Source organism: Kockiozyma suomiensis (genome assembly GCF_038497685.1).
Source record: "Kockiozyma suomiensis strain NRRL Y-17356 unplaced genomic scaffold V2V93scaffold_10, whole genome shotgun sequence".
In the NCBI taxonomy this organism is placed as follows: domain Eukaryota; kingdom Fungi; phylum Ascomycota; class Lipomycetes; order Lipomycetales; family Lipomycetaceae; genus Kockiozyma; species Kockiozyma suomiensis.
In genome coordinates this window covers 245,652-263,383 of record NW_027117673.1, presented here as the reverse complement: position 1 = coordinate 263,383, position 17,732 = coordinate 245,652, and the positions used below count along the sequence as shown (strand labels likewise).

Here is a 17,732-nt window from a genome sequence, read left to right as displayed (position 1 = left end):
TCATCGTTACCGTCATCTGTAAGTCACGTGATTATACTGTACCCCTTTCGGTGACAGCGCTGTACATCGTCACTCAAAAAGGAACGTGCTCGTGAACCTGATTGCTTCGCTGTCGTGCTTCCTGACTCCGTCAAACCTTCGCTCATCCCGCTCGCCTTCTTCCGGCCTCTGATTTGTTCTGTTTGAGACCGGCATGGCGCCCGCCGACCCTTTCGCCGGGCGCACCGCCTCGACTGCCTTCTCCTCCAGGTCATCGCCGGCGCCAGCGCTTCAAGCCCTCTCTACCCATTCCGCGGCGTCCTCGACCCATTCTCACTCAAAACTTGTTGCCAGAACGTCGTCACCTTCTTCTTCTTCCACTGCACTGATTGATGACTGGTCCCAGTTCCTTGATTCTGTCTTACAAGAACTCCACTGCTCAATTGCAAAATACGGTATTCCGTCAAATGACTTCTCGGTGCTTTCCTGCGGTTGTGTTGCCTCCGAGCAGTGGGCGCGATCGCGTTTGCCAAACTTGCAGCTGAAAGTATGTCCTAGTTGCGGTAACCCGACCGAACTCATGAAGCCGGTCATGCCTCTGAGAAATATCTACAATATCGTCATGGACAAGCGCAAAGAGCTGGGTCTTCCTGTACCAGAAGAGGTCGGCTCTGACGAAGAGCCAGAAGATGAAGGTAATTTTTTTCTTTTCTACCATTTCATGGTTTGCTGATTGTTTTATAGCCGATATTTTCAGGCGTAATGCCAGTTCCCATAGAATGTCTGCTAGCGGTAATTCCCAGAGACTGCCGAATTTGTCTCGTCTCCGAATAGACGCTGGCAATGAATTTGGAAACGTGGGCTCAGCGTATGTCTTAATTATTTTTTGTTGCTTGATTTGCCGTGCTTGGCTAGCATCTGTGAACTCCTTACTGACAAACATAACATATAGCGGCAGTGGCGAATCCCTAGTCCGCAAATCTTCCAGCTTGAGCGGACAATCAGATCTCATCGAAAGCAGCGGTGGACGTAACTCTTCAGACAGGCGCTCTTCGTCAACCAATGCTGCCGTGTCCGTTGGTCCCTCGGCTGGGACTCTAGCCGGTGGCCCTCCGTCGCCAAAACTGACATTAGTCGGTTTATTTTCTTCAGTCGCAAGACAAACATTCAATAATTCCTCAAACGATACATCTACTCGTGCAGGCGCATTATTGTCGCCAGCCGGCACTAGGCGTGAAAATGAACTCGACAGCGTCGCATCTACCTCGTTCACCCCTCCATCGTCACTCATGTCGCCACCTTCTTCATCTTTCAAGTCCAGCTCGGGCGGTTATTCTTCGCAACTATCTTCTTCTTCATCTGGGATGGAGCCATGGCAGCTTTCATCCCGCTCAGACTTTGTGCCGATTATGATGAGTTCTGAAGATGAGTCGCGAGAGAAGCAATATACAGAAAATTACCCAATTTATCGCAAAGATACTAGATATCCTACTCAATCGAGTCGAGGATTCTCAGTAATTCCGCGCGGAAAGGTTTTTGAGGCTAGTGCTATATCTCCTGACACCCGGACTTTTGCTTTGGTGACTGAGAAGCGGTGGGAGGTCTACTCCATTCCTACTAGCTATAAAATAGGCAACTCTCCGCAGTTACTCTGCGTGGGCAAGAATACGGGCGAATTCGGAATGTCGTGGGATACGTGCACAAAACGAGACCCAGATGATTCAATCAGAAGTATAAGCTGGGCGCAAAGCATGACCGCAATGTCAAATCGGTTTGTAGTCATTGCGGGCACGAATGGTGTCGTTCGAATACATGATCTTGAAAAGAGCGGAATGGCTGTGTTTACAGAGATATCAAAAGATCCTATTCGATGTATTGCGATATCTGAAGACGGAGCATTTCTTGCTTTTGCGGTGACTTCCAGAGATGCTATTTCTGCTACTGAACAGCCTACTATCGTGCTTCACAATCTCAGTCATCTTCTTGGACTTACTACGAGTAAAGCCAAGCCAATGCTTATTGACATGCCGTATCGCGATCCCCTAAAAACTCTTACTTTTTCGAATGATGGGAAACTACTAGGTTGCTCTACAGCACTCGAATCACGTTTCATGGTGATCAATCTTTACGACCCAAGTCATCCACGACTCGTTATTCGATCGTCAAGAAAGATTGACCCTGCTCTCGAGTCAGAAGGTATCACATGTCTTCGATTTTTCCCAGGTAACAGATTAATGGTTGTTGCGTCTGTCGCCTCTGATGCACATCCTATCATTGTCGAAATTGTTATGCCAAGCAGCGAGCCGCAGTCTGCTAAATTTTCGCGTGCTATGTCTGGTAGCTCGTTTGGGTCTGGTGGTGGGGGCGTTTTCCCCGGGCAAGATGATGACGATCAAAGTTACCGACTAGGATTGTCTACCTCTGGAACTTCTGGTGGTAGTGGCGGTGGTGGAAGTGGTGTTGGTGGTGGCGGTAGTCTGTTACAGCCTAAACTCCGTAGCCGATTTCACGAGGTAGGAGCCGCGATTCACCAGGTTGCTGTGTCTCCCCGCGCGAACTCGGTGGCTCTACTAGACCGCAGCGGAACAGTTTATCTGACTCATTTCCTGCGAGCTGAGTCCGAGCATCGACGCGTTGTTGCCGTCGTTGATGTCACGAGTGCAAACAAGATTAATGAGTGTGCTTCGATGCGGTTTTCGCCTGATGGTCAGAAGTTGATATTGGTTGACCGCAAAGGTATTTTGTACGTTGAGGATTTTGGTGCGAAAGCTGAGCATGGAGAGACTTTGAAAAAATGTAGGATTATTAAATGATGTTTTTTTACTTTCTTTCGCCATTACTTTGTTATATCTGTTCTAGCTTAATTTGCTTTATTTATTCATTAGTTGGTGGTGCGCATTTGACTAGTATATGATTTTTATTAAGTTGTATGGCTTTTGTTGTTTGTATAACCATTTCTTACTATTTTCTTCTTTCTTTTTCTCTATGTTTTACAGGCGTCAGGTCAATCTAGTTTGATAATCTTAAAAAATCATTCTCTTAAAGCTATGATTCCTCTCCATTTATAAATTTTTCTGAAATCCTAGACCATATCAATCTTGAAAGATCGAAGGCAGAAGGAAGCTGGTATGGTTTAATGTCAACAGCGCCATATAGCTAACAGCTGATTAGAAATCCAAAGGGTTCTATATAAGTCCAAGTCAAATGGTATTAGAACCGGGAAAATATTGCTCATCGACTCGATGCCAAGTAAAAAACGATTTAAATAATCTCTGCTTACAGAATATTTTGTAAGGGATTCTATATTTCATAAAACACTTTCTATTCCTGTTCTTTTGGAAGAAAAATGAATTTTAAATTTATAAAAATATACTCATTATTATATTCTCTCCCATTCTTATCTTCCTACTTCAATTAAACACCATCACATAAAATACAAAAGATACAATCAGATTTTCACCAACTTCACTTCTCGAAATAAAATAAAAAATCTGCTAGCAATGACCATAACCCGCAATGCAGAAGAAAAATGAGAAGAATCAAACGAGAAATGACAGGATAAAAATCAAGAGACAAAATCAAACGGCACAAGATGTCTAATAAAAAAATGCACCGAACAGACATACAGATTATTATAAAAAATAACAGAAAGAAACACATATCAACAAGCGGACAAAAAAAAAAATTTAAACGCCACAGCTAACATGAATTAAGCAGCATGAAGTCGCTATTCCTTTTCATGTTCGCGAAACACATACATAAATAACAACAAAACAAATTCAACAAGATTGATTCATTGCTTATTGCCTATACTAGGGACTCTCTCCAACTTTCGATCAAAATACGAATTAACAGTAGTTGACGACCCACTGCTTGCCTGTATTGTAGTCGCAGTAGTACTAGCCGAACTCGGAGTACTTGCTATTACAACGCTACTTCCAAACGAAGTCTGTGGCGCTTTCATCATCAATCCTTCATAGTTACCACCATTTCTATCGCTACTATCAGTATAATTGCCACCAGATAAAAGTTGAAGGTAAACGATGAATAGCCAAAGCGCAAAAATGTTGACGATATGATGAAGCCAGTATGCGTTTAAGATGCCATGCAGGCAAGCGTAAACAATTAGGTAAACAAGTAAGATCTTTGTCACAATCTGTTGCTTCACCTGCGTACTTCTCGGCAGCATCTTCCCTGAAATCATGTTCTCAACCAATAAAATAATCGGCATGATAGAAAGTAAACTGTGATGCGATGAAAACGGAGTTGTCCACTTAACCGAAAGATTGTGAATCCAAACCACGAGTAACGGAATATTGATTGGTAAAATCCAAATCATAAGCATCAATATCGATACGGCAAAGTTTGAAAACATCGGAGCAAACCGCTCAGACGGACTATACTGATGACTTTGTGCGCGAAGTGACTTTATACAAGTATTCACATGCACAATAAACACTACGATAAACGCAAACTGAAACGGAACATACGCCGAAACAATAAGCAGCAGCGTGAAAATTGTTAGTAGCCGCTTGCCACCGCTAAACACCGCCAACATGCTAATTAGATTATAAATACCAACAAACAACTGCTTCAACAAAAAAGTGAAAAATTGCAGAAGCATGGTACCAGAGAAAAATTCGCCCACACGTTCACGAGATGTTCGCAGATGCGAAGGTACTGGGCCTGACGGCATTTGAGGCGCATCAGCACCTGGCGAAGGCATCGAGTGCAATTTCATTGCATCCACACAGTCCAGCATTGTTGCAATAAATAGCAGTACGACAGCAGCAACATAATAAACCACTATACACATCCCAGTTGCTAGAGTAAACAACAAAGGGCCAAGTAGACATAGTCGCGGGTCAGAAATTCCTAGGAACAAGTCGTTGTCGCGCATGGTACGATATACCTTATCGTCATTAACGCGCGCATCCGCATCAGAGGCGCCTTGCAATTGATCGGCTGGATCAATGAAGGGTAAAGTTGAAGTTGGAAATAGATGAGGCGAGAGCGCGATGAACGCGGCTGACACAAGGCAAAGTATTGGAAGAGCTTTGCCAACGAACGCTTCCAATGCTGCACCAAAAGTGATAAATGTACCTGAAAACACCCAGTTAGTCAAAGTATGAGCACGCAATTTAGTAAAAAGTACATACCACTAGAGTCGTAAATATTAAACTGCATAAGCAGTACCATTCCAACAATAGCTAATGGCAACGCAGCAATCGCAGTCCGATACCTGATCACCAAATTCCCCAAACTACCCAACGTGTCAACCGAGACGCGCAATGTGATCTTCTCCTGCTTCTCCCCACATGCGGTCGTCGGATCGCGCCAAATTTGTAGCTTCAAAGACTGTTGCTGCTCAGAGAATTTTCCACCAGGAAGAGATGCTAAAGGCACAAATGGAGCAACTCCATGGAACCCAACCTGAACTTTTCGCGCTCTAGGAAAATATTTAGACTCATAAGGGTCCGATATAAATTGGCGAATCAAAGGGGCAAATAATTCATCCGAGGCTATAGTTAAATGTTAGGCATATACACAATTAGAATATACGCAATGAACTTACTGCATTTGCTAGGCGACAAGTCAAGTTTATAAGAAATGATACTATTAGATAGTCCACGAAGCGTCACCTCGGTAAACCCAGGACCTCCTGCTAGAAAAGTCATAGTAGAATCTCCCGAAAGCGAAGCTAAAACAAAATTAATATATCAAAAAATGATCCAGCTATGGAGCAAGCAGTCAGACTTACATTTTAAGTCCAGATGCATATCGTGCTTGTAATTTGTGCTATCTATAATTTCTAGCATCACAAATCCAGGATTTTCATCTGTGTATGAATCGACAACAGCCACATACTGATACTTGAACAAATCACCCATTTTGTATGTAACATATGAAAACGAGCTTCCGTCATGAGAATATTTAGAATCTTTTGTAGAAGCGGGTAATAATATTTTATCCTGTGCAAGATTTGAGCACATAAAAGTTAGACTTCTGCTATCTGGCTTGGAAAAATCAAGCACGTTGGTGAAGGTATGAAGGTGATCCGATTCAACTGTATTACGATGTGACGATTGGCAAAGTAAAATGTCCACGCGCTGATCTTTGCCTTCCAATTCTAGAGTCTGATCAGTTAATATACTGAGTATGTCATCCTTTGCTGTATTGGGATCATTTGGTATGGGGAACAAATGCACTTGCGGTTGTCGAATATTACCGAGACCCCGTAAAGTGACACGTTTTTGTTGAAGCTGGGTGTATATACTCGGCATGTCCTGCACTCTCAAAAGGGTATCATGACTTAACGCGAACGGTACCTTTTTCGTCATCCCAGGTTCTAGACCAGTCAAAAAGTGAGACCTAAAAACATCCATTCGTGCTTCTAAACTTTTTGTCTGTGTAGGTTCACGCGAATCAACTACATGAAGTAGAGCCTGAGCAATTACACGTCGTAACTGATCACACCAAACAACAGCCAAATGATCGACACCTGTCCATACATTGGGAATTGTTGAAGAGAATACTGTGAAGCCGTTTGTTGACGGCAAAAGAGACGAGACACTCGTAAAATCGGAAGGCACTATAGAATCCAGCCTGCCTCCCGCAATAGAAATCAAAGATACTGAAGCTAAAGGGTTTTTGCCAACCAGATTTTCTGAGTATGCTTGCCGCCAATATCGGTTCACATTTTCAAATATATTCACTATGTCCCAATCGAAAGTAGCTGGTGGTACTACATGAGGGGTCGACAGTGTAACAATTGTATTCACCGAGTCAGGCCGATAATTTGGTAAAGTAAGCATAGTGCGCGCGACGATACCGCCCATGGAGTGAGCAAGCAAGATGACTGAGCGCGGTAACGGTATGTCTTCGCCGTTATCGGCGCGAATAGGATTGTAAAGGGAGAGAATAAACGCGACGGCATCGTTAAGATATTCTGCTTGGTCAAGAAGTGTATGACCATGAAACGCAGTGTAATCTTCGTTGAAATCTGCGGTAAAGAAATCGAGGCTACTTGAGCCAGGATCGTCTCTGAAGGTGCCTTTTGCGAACAGGGCGTCGTAATACTGGTGAGCAGCTTCAGCAGCAATCTCGCGAACCTGCTTGTAGCTACCCGCATTTCCAGGAATGAAAAGAACTGGAACTCCACGAGGCTAAATCAATTAACAAAAAAGATTAGTGTTTCTAGGGCTAGCGAATATTAGCTACGCAAGTCATGATCATACCTCGCGCGTATTATCGAGGGTCTGCTCTCGATACAGAAATAGCGAATATTTCGATGCAAACCGAGTATGATCGGTCCCAAAACTTTTTATCTTGGCGTATGAAGGGGAGTAGTAGGGCAGATTACATCCCTTTGCGTCAAGCTGTCGTCTCAAGGACGAGTAGAGCATGAGGCACAGCACAATTGCAGTAAAGACCACGACCGAAAAAGTGCGATAATACGTGCCACCAACAGAAGCTGAAGCAACATACTGCAATTGCTGAACCGATGAGCGACGTCTGAAGTATTTTGATGATTGAAGAAGACGGGATGGCAGTTTCGGTGGCCGAGCCGCCGCCGGCGAAACCGGCGAGGGAGGGGTTGACATGAACAGAAATTCAGACGCACGAAATGTTCAAGCTAGCAAAGATCACAGTCGAGATGATATCATAGGGTCGTCCATAATGTATTGTAATAAAATAATCAGTCGAGCAAGCAGAGATACGGAAGTTGGTTAACAAGAACACCGAATTGCGAGACAAAGTTTACTTTGTACTGCCCCGCCGGCTTCATGTACTGAGTCTATCGACATCTACAAGAACAATTATTAAAATATTAATCTACGCTCGCTACAATATCTTTCTGCCTGCAGAAAAAAAGTCTAACTGTATATAAAATTATAATAGTCGGCCAGCAGCGGGCAGTAGGCGAATAAATGACGATTGCGATAAGCACCCGACTCGGCCTAGCTCCATGTTGTCAAACAAGCCTATGCGATGGCGGAATAAGGTAAGCTGCAAGGGCTTTGTATAATGCGGCTCGCGTGCACCACGCCGCATCCGGCCCGAGGCAGTCTTTGTTTTGCAACTGAAAACGAGCGAGTTCACGAACAAGAGAACTGCCTTGTTGAATTGCTAGTCACTTTGCAGCAAGTCTGTTAAAATATCTGTCGTCTGCTCTTGCATGGTTCTTTAGCCAAAGTGATTCTGCTAACTGCGCGACTGCCAGACACTTGTCATTCTTTCCACTATGTTTTCTCACAAAGCGACACCTTCAGTCTCGTCTTCTGTCGCCGACGAACAGCTTTCCACCCACGAGTCAGTAGAGTCGGCTGAGCAGCTTGAGGCCGCAACTGCAGCTGCTGTCTCTGCTAAACCGACCGAGGTGCTCGTCAACCGCCGTGTCTCTGCTACTCCCTCAACAGCCTCTGACCTTACTGCTACTGGTCCCATTCCTTCGACCGTACGCGAAGATATGCCGCCACCTGAAGCGCCAGCTGTAGCGACTACCTCTGACTACCCTGATCCTCCTCCTTCGCCTACTGCATCTACTACCAGTTTCCGCAGCGCTGAACAATCTGCGTATGATACCGATGCATACGCCACTGACGCTTACGTTGACGCACTCGACGACGACGACGGCGGATCCTCTATCGCTACTATCCCTGGAACTGCTGGTGCTACAAACGTGACTGGTACCGACGTTGCTGCAGGTGGCACTCAAACAAGAAGGTCACCAATGAGTGAGAACGAGATAGTGGATGCTTTTCCCGCAAATCCTGTCAATGCGTCGCAAGCTGCTGCGGGCTCTTATACCCCCACAGATGCTACCGCCTCCTCAAATGATAAGAAATTGGGCGCAGCTGGTGTCGCTGGTGCGGGTGCTGCTGTAGTAGGCGCCGCTGCGGCCCCTAGCTCTGGTAAAACTCCGGCTCGAGATGCCGCGAATATTAACTATATCGAGAAAGGGAGGGTTCCCGACTCCGGCTTCAAATCGAGAACCAGAAAGAAGTGGATTGCTGCCATTGTTGTCTTTCTAGTGGTTGCTATTGGTGTCGGAGTTGGTGTCGGAGTTGGTGTCGGTACCAAGAACCATAACAGCAACAGCAACAACAGTGGCACTTCTGGACCTGCGTCGTCTTCATTCTCGTCCAGTGGTGTCAGCTCGTTCACTACTTCTTCTCGTATTGCCAGCTCGAGTATTAGTGGCGGTTTGCTCGCAACCAGCTCATCAGCCTCTTTTTCAACTACTAGCACAGTCTCTGCTCGCTCTAGTAGTATCACAAGTAGCACACATGCCTCCGGCAGCTCCTTTGTCTCTTCTGGTGCCGCCGTTACATCTAGAAGATCTACGGCAGTGTCATCTTCATCGACAGCTGCGTCGCTACGATCTACCTCTCGGGAAGCTTCATTGTCTGCCTTACCATCAACTTCTTCGGCGAGACCGACAGCAGCGGCCGCGACTACCGCTGCTACTGTTTACACCTCCACTATACGTGTCACTACTCACAGGATCGCGACAAATACCTATTATCATCTTCCTTACACGACTTACTACGTGACTGAAGTTCCTACGCTGGTGACGTCCGTAATCGCGCGCAGTGCTGCGACAGTACTGTAAATTCTGCGAGACGATGGATGTTTGTAAAATAGTATCTTTTTTTTATTTGCTTATATGCTCTGCAATATTATTGCGGACTTTAAAGGATCGACATGATTTGCAGGTATGCTTTTTGTTAGTGAAGTTTTTTGTTTTGGATATCGATGTTGAGTGATGTAGTACTTTCTTAGCGATAGCGTTTGAATACAATTGTCATTATTATTAGAACCTTTTTAATATTGGACATATATGCATGTGTCTAAATTAGAATACTATTCGATTTTCGGATTCTGCGATCGAAATGCAACTTTTCTTTTTCCCGTACTTTCTTCAACAACCGTTTCCACATGAACGATAATTTTTCTGAATAACTGAAGCGTCTCCTCTTTATCCGTACCCTCATTGAGAATAAGCGCATAGTTAGCCTCGTCAAATTTGAAACTTGACTTCGCATCTCGCAAATGAATCGGGCCTTCAATCCCAAATTGTGGCACAAATACCACAAAACCATTGGAAAATACTTTCATAACGTACGCCTCAACATCCAACTCATGGTTCTTGAGAGCCTGGCCTATATAATATTCCACCGATGCTCTGCCAGCAAATTGAGCGTTTCGGTGTCGCTGATTGATATTCTGGCAGACCCGCTCGAGTTTCGGCTTGTCACGCAGACTCTCGTGAAGGGGCTCATAAGCTATAGCTGATGCCAACTGACGGTGAGCGACAATGTCGGCATAACGTCGAATAGGACTAGTCCAATGGGTGTAAATGTGCGTAGCAAGACCGTAATGACGAAACTCAGGTTCGGCCATTGTTCCGGAGCAGAAATATTCAGCAGCAAGCATACACCGGGTCGCCATAATTCTAATCAATGTGTTCAAATACGGATCATTAGAATCTTTGCATGCATCAAGACTATCTGCCAACTGCTTGGAAGACTCAGCATTCAGCGATAATTGCTTACACACTCTAAGCTGATCCGCCAGTACCTCAAAATTCTCTTTGGGAGGAGCCCCATGGCGACTAAGCATTAGAGTTAGTCCTATTTACTAACTGAATAAAACAATAATTTTCCATTCACTTACCGAAGCATAGCAGACTGAGGAAATGCTTCGTATATCTTCGCTGCAACACTAATATTTGCCAGTAACATAAACTCCTCAACAAGAGAATTTGTCTCATGCGACTTCTTCACCTCAACATCCATTGGGTCTGAAGTCTCACTCTCAACATTGACCTTCACTTCTGGGCTCGCAAGGTTCAAAGCTCCTGCAGCCATGCGCTTTGCTTTCAATGCCTTAGAAAGACGAAGAAGATCACGTATTCCCTGAGTTAGTGGATCGGTTTGGCTTTTGTCGTCAATTCGAAGCTGAGCCTGCTCGTAACTAAATGCTTCTTTTGAGCGAATGACTGACTTCGTGAATCGCGTATTGACAATCTCCGCGTCGGGAGTCATCTCCCAAATAGCAGAAAAGGCAAATCTCTCAACATATGGCATTAAAGAGCACAAGTTGGTTCCTAAAAGAACAGGCAGCATGTCAATTCTCTTATCTACAAGGTAGACGGTAGTTCCACGCGATGATGCTTCAGAATCCATGGCTGTGTTTGGTTTCACAAAATGAGATACATCGGCAATATGTACCCCGACTTCGAAATTACCATTCGGGAGAGGTCGAGCATGAAGAGCATCGTCAATATCCTGACAACCAGGAGGATCAATGCTGCAAACAAGCAAATCACGCAAATCTTCTCGCCCTGTCCATCTAGGATCGGACGTCTCTGCTGGAACTTTCCAATCGTGGCCTTCAATTGGCAAGCAATCTAGAACAGATTGAGTAAAGGGCTGATACTGTACATCGTATTCCAAAAGCAATGCCTCAGTTTCTGCAGCTTTGGCCTCTATGTCTCCCAAGGCTCTAATAAAATGCCCTTGAGGATAACGTGATGACGCATCCCAGGAGTCAACGGCAGCCAAAATACGCTTGCCTACAAGATCCGCTGCCCGTCGCGTACGGATTTTGATTTTTGGAATCCGACGATTCATTGGGATCAAAAAGACAGAGGTTTGCCTTCTAGTTGCAACAGCGTCAGAAGAAATTGAGGCGGCATCAATATGACCAACATATGACCTCCAGTTCCGCTTAATGACACTGACTACCTTGGCTGTTCTTTGGACTTTGAACTCAGCAGACGAATTTTGAGTTGCAGGTTCTTCAGCTAAAGCTCGACGTTCTTGTTCGGTCACCAATAAATTTTCTTCCTCATCATCTTCAGCATTATCGTTCTTGGTGATATTATCTTCCTCTACAATCTTGGTAGACGGCGTCTTCCATTCAGACTCTGGCAGTACCTCGACAACCACAACATCACCGTGCATTGCACGATTGATGCTTTCGCGACCAAGAATCAACAGAGGTCGATCAAATGATGGAACAGTAACGCTGCCTTCCAGATAGTTGTACTGACTAATATTTAATACTCCCTGGTGGAGGTTGCCGATTTGGATTCCCCCCTGGATTCGCGATGTGCTGTAGTACTCGGGATACGCAAACTTATGAGTTTCATCGCCACCATGTTCGGCAACAATCATATCTAACAGCGTATCGCAATCCGGTAAAAAGCGCACATAGTCATCCACTAAGTAAACGTCAGCCTTAATCGTAGAATAAGTTCATAGACAACCTACAGTTTGTGCATGCGACTCCCAATTCTCTAGCTTTGCGTAAGCAGTCATTATCATTAGATAATAGCAGAACTTGCGGCACTATTTCTGAGCTCTTCGACATCGTCTCATCTAAATGAACACGATACCAAGCACACGCTGTTCGAATAGCGCGATCGTTTTTGTCGTTCATCGATTCACCCTGCTGTCTCTCAACGAATGTCTCTTGTCTAAACTCATTGTGGAAAACGTAAAATCTCTTTTCTTGACTTTGGGATAATGCACGCAGTCTGTTATAGAGTGGAAGACTAATATTTCGAAGTTCGTCTAATACGGTTTGAAGAACAATAACATCGTAAAATGCAGATTTGTGCTCCATCAAGTCCATCTACTTCTAGTCAGCAAGTGAAAGTCAATAAAAACTCACGAGAATGATCTTACAGCTTTGACAAACACATTCGTGTCAGGTACCAAATAATGAGGTCCCCATGATCCTGCAGTCGGCGGTTCTCGACTTAGAATTGGAGGACGTTCTGTTCGCTGATTAGCACGCTCTTTATATACATCAGTACTCTATATGTCTCTCTTACCCGCTCCAGATGAATCTTTAGGAAGATTCAGAGAGCAAATCGGACAAAGTTGCGAGGAGCATGGAATATCCGTTCTCAAATAGTGCTCCTGCACAATCTTGGTTGCTTTGCCTCTCCGAGATCTTACGTATACTTTCTGCGATACAGACAGAGTTGCTCCAGATGAGCCATCTGCAAAATACCTCTTCAATGCGGTAGCCATACGAGATACCGGCTTTGCTGCACGTACGAAGAGGGTCGCGACTTCGGATGCCAAATAGTTTTTCTCTCCCAACATCAGTTTATCACGTGACTGAATGACATAAGAACTTTAGTTAATAGCTACTAATTAAAGGTCTCCCAAAGTTATACAAAGCCCAGTCATCCTTGATCTGTGTTGTGTTAGATATTTTGAATTCTACTATGAGCACAGGACTCGTGTATAAGTGTGTTATCCTATAATTTGTTTTGATATACACTTGAGGTGTCCCAAAATCACTGGTAATTGAGATAAATTGGTTTTCAATTGCGAGCAGCGTTTGTTCAATCGCGAGACAGATTCCGTGTTTGACGTGTGTGTATACGGCCAGTTCAACTACAGAGTCCGCGCCATTGATTCATGAAAAATGATATCCGATAGTACTCAACTTGAGATCAATCTAGATAGGGGATTTTCCCCCCAAGTGTTCGGTTGTCCACATGTGAAGCAGCTTTTGGCTTCATCCTCCAGGGAGATTGCGTTGAGAAGCTACAGACAGGCAGCACTAGTTGCAGTAGAGTTGCGTCACAAGGACACTGATGTGAGCAACTGTATGAATAAATTGCGGCTGACATTATTTTCTAACATCTTTTTTGTTAAAGCTTTCCGCTTTTGAGGTCCGTCGGTGCCGGTCGTGCGGCGAGATACTGACAACCACTATTATATGCCTTCAATGTCCATTCGTCGGCTGCCGAAGGTTACGTCATGCAGAGTCACATCATACTGATTCTAGTCATATGTTTGGTAAATGCAAATTTCGAAGACTTAGTACTCTGGGCGACGGTAGCTGCTAACACAGAATGTATTTAGGCGTGGATTCACGAACAGGGAATCTATATTGCTTTGTCTGCTGCGATTACATATTCAACCATACACTCGAAGAGATACGTGCTAATATCGAGCTTTCAATAACTATGAAGAGTAGGTGCGTTTGCTTTGACGGCCAGGAGCCTGAATCTAACAATGTTTCTAGAGTTGAACAGGCACGACAATATATCCAGTATGACTACGAGAGAGGACGTCGCACTTCTGGAGAATAATGCGCGACTGCCACCGTGTCAAGCACAAGCTGGACTGCGGGGATTTCAAAACATGGGCGCGACTTGCTTCATGTCTGTAATTTTACAGAGTTTGATACATAATCCTATTATCCGCAATGATTTCTTGCGAGGTGGACATAATAGCATGCAATGCACAAGAGAAAACTGCCTCAGCTGCTGTATAGACGAAATATTTACCGAGGTGAGTCATTTTAGTTTCTTCTCACTAGTTCTAGTTGCTAATTATAATTATTTCTAGTTTTTTTCGTCCCCTGCCACTACTGGATTCGGACCCGCCCAGCTGTTAACCACTGCCTGGAAAACACAACGATCTCTTGCTGGATACTCAGAGCAAGATGCACATGAGTTCCTTCAATTTGTTGTTGATCAGCTTCACGCCACTTCGGATCAGCTATCGCTCCCCACTGAGAATGGTGAATGTGGCTGCGTGATGCACCGTGCATTTTGTGGGCAGCTTGAAAGTGATATAATTTGCCCTAACTGCAATAACACAACAGTCACAGTTGATCCGTTGATGGATTTGAGTCTGGAGCTGCGGGACCGCAAACTTGCTAATGCTTCCCGCATTCTGAGTTTGCAGGAATGCCTGGAGAAGTTAGTTTCTTGAGATTTATGCCTCCTGATACAGTTTGAAATAGTTTACTAAGATGAATAGGTTTACGAGTCCTGAAAAGTTAGAGACAAAATATAGCTGCTCCTTCTGCGGTACTAAACAAGAAGTCACAAAGCAGTTAAAGATTAAACGACTGCCTCTAGTTCTGTCAATTCAGCTAAAGGTGTGTAAACTATCATGGAGCGCAAACTTCTAGTACTAACAAGTTTTTAGAGATTTGAGCATTCTTTAAAATCTAACAAGATAGACGACCATGTGCCATTCTCCGTTGAATTAGATATGACACCTTATACTACTCGTGAGAGATCCAAAAGGAGATACCTTTATGAGCTATTTGGGGTCGTGTGCCATCAAGGTAAAATCAATACGGGTCATTATACTTGCTCAATGAGAAACCGAGAAGGATTGGTACGCTTGGCATTTTGACATTTTGCTTCTTTTTTATGTAAATGTTGACGACTTTGATTATAGTGGTTCAACTTTGACGATTCTACGGTGACTTTGTCGAGCGAGAAAGAGGTCTTAGCTTCGAAAGCGTATGCATGGAAATTCTCCGTTTAATAGGATGACTTCTTGTTGCTAACTAAATAATTTTTGTAGATATTTGCTCTTTTACATTGTGAAAGATCTGGCATGAGTTGTGTTTGCTTATGGAGACCAATATATCAGATTTCTATACAATTTCCCAGCACGTATAGTTTCTTCTAGTTATAATTTGGCCCTTCGTTTCACCCTCCTTAAAACCTCTATAATCATCAGTCAATCAGCTTACGCTACTACATCTCTAGATATTTGCGCAAACTTAATTTGTTGATTATGTAATGTACACATGCCCAGAATCGCCGATCCGAAATAGAGTTTCAAGGTGAAGCAATCAATCTGGTAGTGCGGATACTTTCGTCAAATGCAAATTCGAAGTCTTCCACCTATCCGTACTGCTATATATTTTTAAGCCCCATAACTAGTTTTGGAGCCTTGTATATAAAGGACTAGGTACAAGAGTTTTGTGTTGCTACTGAGACTAGTTATCACTTCCAAGGCAAGTTGTGCGAATCACGTTACATTCGAACAGCCTTGCGACGCGTTCCCATATTCACTCACATTTATATTCGCAACATGCGAGGGCTACAAAGGGCAGGAAAAGGGAATCTGCTATTGAGATTATGGTTTGCGGTGTTACTGATTGCACTGGCCATTAGTGGCGTTGATGGAAAAGACCCCAATGGAGTGAAGTCAACTACTTTTGACCCTAAGTATAAACCACCAGAAGGTGTCATGATGACCCCTTTAGGCCAGCCTTCTTTGTTCGTTGTGCGTACGAGTAATCTTTCCATTTTTTTGGCCTGGGCTAATTGATTCTAGTTCTCGGGACGATGGCATCGATTTCGTGAAATCTTCAAGGCGTCACTCTGGCCGGGCACGTATGTCACAGTTCTGTCCTATGGCGAATACTGCGACTTTGTTCTTCGTCCGCGAGTGACGGTACCAACGAATTTAACTTATACTGTCAAGGTTGATGATGGTGAGCCATTTGAAGTTTCAGCTTTTATCACCCCAGAGGAATCACACAAGGGACCGGTTATAATACACGTCGCTACACCATCTGTCGAAGATGTCGAAGTTAGGGGTGCAGATGGGCAGGTAACGACAGAGTTGAAAGTCAAGCCTTCAGATCCTCTATCTCGAGATCCACATGTTGTGCAAATTGTTTCCTCCCGTCGATCATCGCCTTTGTCTCTTCAGGGCTTTGTAATTGCTACCACACTCGTTAGGCAAGATCGTGAGTGGGCCACCAGCATTCAAATGATGCCATATGTTGAGTTTGTGGGTGGAAATTCGTATGCCAATGAACCCTTTTCACGAGTCAGTGCTCAATGGCGAGCGGCGGAGGAACTTGGTCTTAGACATAGCCACATTACATCTATAGACCAGTCCAATGGAGAACATGTTCCCGGTAAGTTTCATTTAGTAAGTATCTTAAATGTCAGGATACTAACTATCTGTGACAGAACTTATTTTTACTTCGAACGGAGATGGAAATTCACTCTCTGAACAGTATAAGCTGCTTAATCCGATAGCGTTTGATCCCTACTACAAGCCTGGCTTGCCTCACTCAGGCCTCTACTCCTTTAGCGCTCAAGCAATTGTGCAGCCAACAACGCCTACCGCAGTAATTGTAGATTTAGGTGATACTGATATACTTGAGCAAGTGGATCCGCAAATATTTGCGGATCAGCTATATGAATTTCTGCTATTTGCGCGAAGTCGTGCACACTTGGATGCTAAAATCATAGTTGCAGTTCGGAAAGACCGGTTCACTGAAGAGGTTAAAGCTGTGGTTGACCATCTCAGACTATCTGGAGATTTGCTGACATCATATGTGCCATATCCAGAACCAGGTGATAAGGAGGCTTGGACCAATTTTTTACGAATCCATGTGGTTGAATCCGAGGCTGCTACATATAAGCAATACTCCCCCTTCATTAATAGTGGAAGCTATTCTTCTTTTAACGGAATGGGGCGTGTTAGATTTGCCGCAGAATCCTTTTCTGGTTTTTCATCTCAATTTTCAATGGATGGCACAAATGAGGCCGCACACCAGGTTTTGCTTTTAATCATTGCATTATGCATCATAACGGCTCTTGTTGTGCTGCGCGACACTATCCGAACTGCTAGCAAAGTCATTTTAACCCGACTTGGTGTAGTAAACGCAAGTGCCACTGCTGGGTCGGCAAATGGTAGTCGGTACAAGGGCGTGTCTGCGAAGAACGGAGTGATTTGGGACTAAATATTGGTATATAATGTTGCTCTGCTGATCACTGGGTATATATGAGCGACAATTTTGGCTTCAATGGTTGCGGTCTCTTGTGAATAGTATTTTTTTGTTTACGTGACAGTGTAAGGTGATTTATTCATGTAGTTGCATAGAAATGTTAATGTAAAAAGTTGCGACTAGTTAACCGTTAAAAATTCATAAATTATTATTAGTAATGC

General features: G+C 44.0%; 6 protein-coding genes across 6 annotated transcripts; 4 read left to right on the top strand and 2 right to left on the bottom strand.

Moving 5' to 3' along the window:
- Nucleotides 1-115: 115 nt before the first annotated feature.
- Nucleotides 116-2,983, top strand: V2V93DRAFT_337223 (uncharacterized protein). The gene is made up of 3 exons (XM_066907747.1): nt 116-674; nt 724-847; nt 932-2,983. The coding sequence occupies exons 1-3, from the start codon at nt 194-196 to the stop codon at nt 2,790-2,792; spliced, it is 2,466 nt and encodes an 821-aa protein (XP_066764683.1). The 5' UTR covers nt 116-193; the 3' UTR covers nt 2,793-2,983.
- A 290-nt stretch (nt 2,984-3,273) lies between these two features.
- On the bottom strand, nt 3,274-7,791 carry V2V93DRAFT_387398 (PGAP1-like protein-domain-containing protein). The gene is made up of 5 exons (XM_066912298.1): nt 7,218-7,791; nt 5,741-7,145; nt 5,555-5,680; nt 5,139-5,501; nt 3,274-5,082 (listed from the first exon to the last, which is right to left on the bottom strand). Exons 1-5 carry the CDS (start codon nt 7,581-7,583, stop codon nt 3,773-3,775), a joined length of 3,570 nt encoding a protein of 1,189 aa, XP_066764682.1. The 5' UTR covers nt 7,584-7,791; the 3' UTR covers nt 3,274-3,772.
- A 279-nt stretch (nt 7,792-8,070) lies between these two features.
- On the top strand, nt 8,071-9,895 carry V2V93DRAFT_372483 (uncharacterized protein). Its single transcript, XM_066910757.1, has one exon. The coding sequence runs from the start codon at nt 8,225-8,227 to the stop codon at nt 9,593-9,595; it is 1,371 nt and encodes a 456-aa protein (XP_066764681.1). The 5' UTR covers nt 8,071-8,224; the 3' UTR covers nt 9,596-9,895.
- On the bottom strand, nt 9,774-13,053 carry V2V93DRAFT_372482 (uncharacterized protein). The gene is made up of 5 exons (XM_066910756.1): nt 12,827-13,053; nt 12,678-12,769; nt 12,261-12,624; nt 10,660-12,211; nt 9,774-10,597 (listed from the first exon to the last, which is right to left on the bottom strand). The coding sequence occupies exons 1-5, from the start codon at nt 13,026-13,028 to the stop codon at nt 9,847-9,849; spliced, it is 2,961 nt and encodes a 986-aa protein (XP_066764680.1). The 5' UTR covers nt 13,029-13,053; the 3' UTR covers nt 9,774-9,846.
- A 130-nt stretch (nt 13,054-13,183) lies between these two features.
- V2V93DRAFT_372478 (uncharacterized protein) lies at nt 13,184-15,675 on the top strand. The gene is made up of 9 exons (XM_066910755.1): nt 13,184-13,605; nt 13,667-13,808; nt 13,875-13,985; nt 14,038-14,306; nt 14,364-14,719; nt 14,781-14,901; nt 14,952-15,146; nt 15,210-15,274; nt 15,339-15,675. Exons 1-9 carry the CDS (start codon nt 13,432-13,434, stop codon nt 15,373-15,375), a joined length of 1,470 nt encoding a protein of 489 aa, XP_066764679.1. The 5' UTR covers nt 13,184-13,431; the 3' UTR covers nt 15,376-15,675.
- On the top strand, nt 15,676-17,704 carry V2V93DRAFT_387394 (uncharacterized protein). The gene is made up of 3 exons (XM_066912297.1): nt 15,676-16,049; nt 16,101-16,692; nt 16,748-17,704. The coding sequence occupies exons 1-3, from the start codon at nt 15,855-15,857 to the stop codon at nt 17,524-17,526; spliced, it is 1,566 nt and encodes a 521-aa protein (XP_066764678.1). The 5' UTR covers nt 15,676-15,854; the 3' UTR covers nt 17,527-17,704.
- The last annotated feature ends 28 nt before the right edge of the window (nt 17,705-17,732 follow it).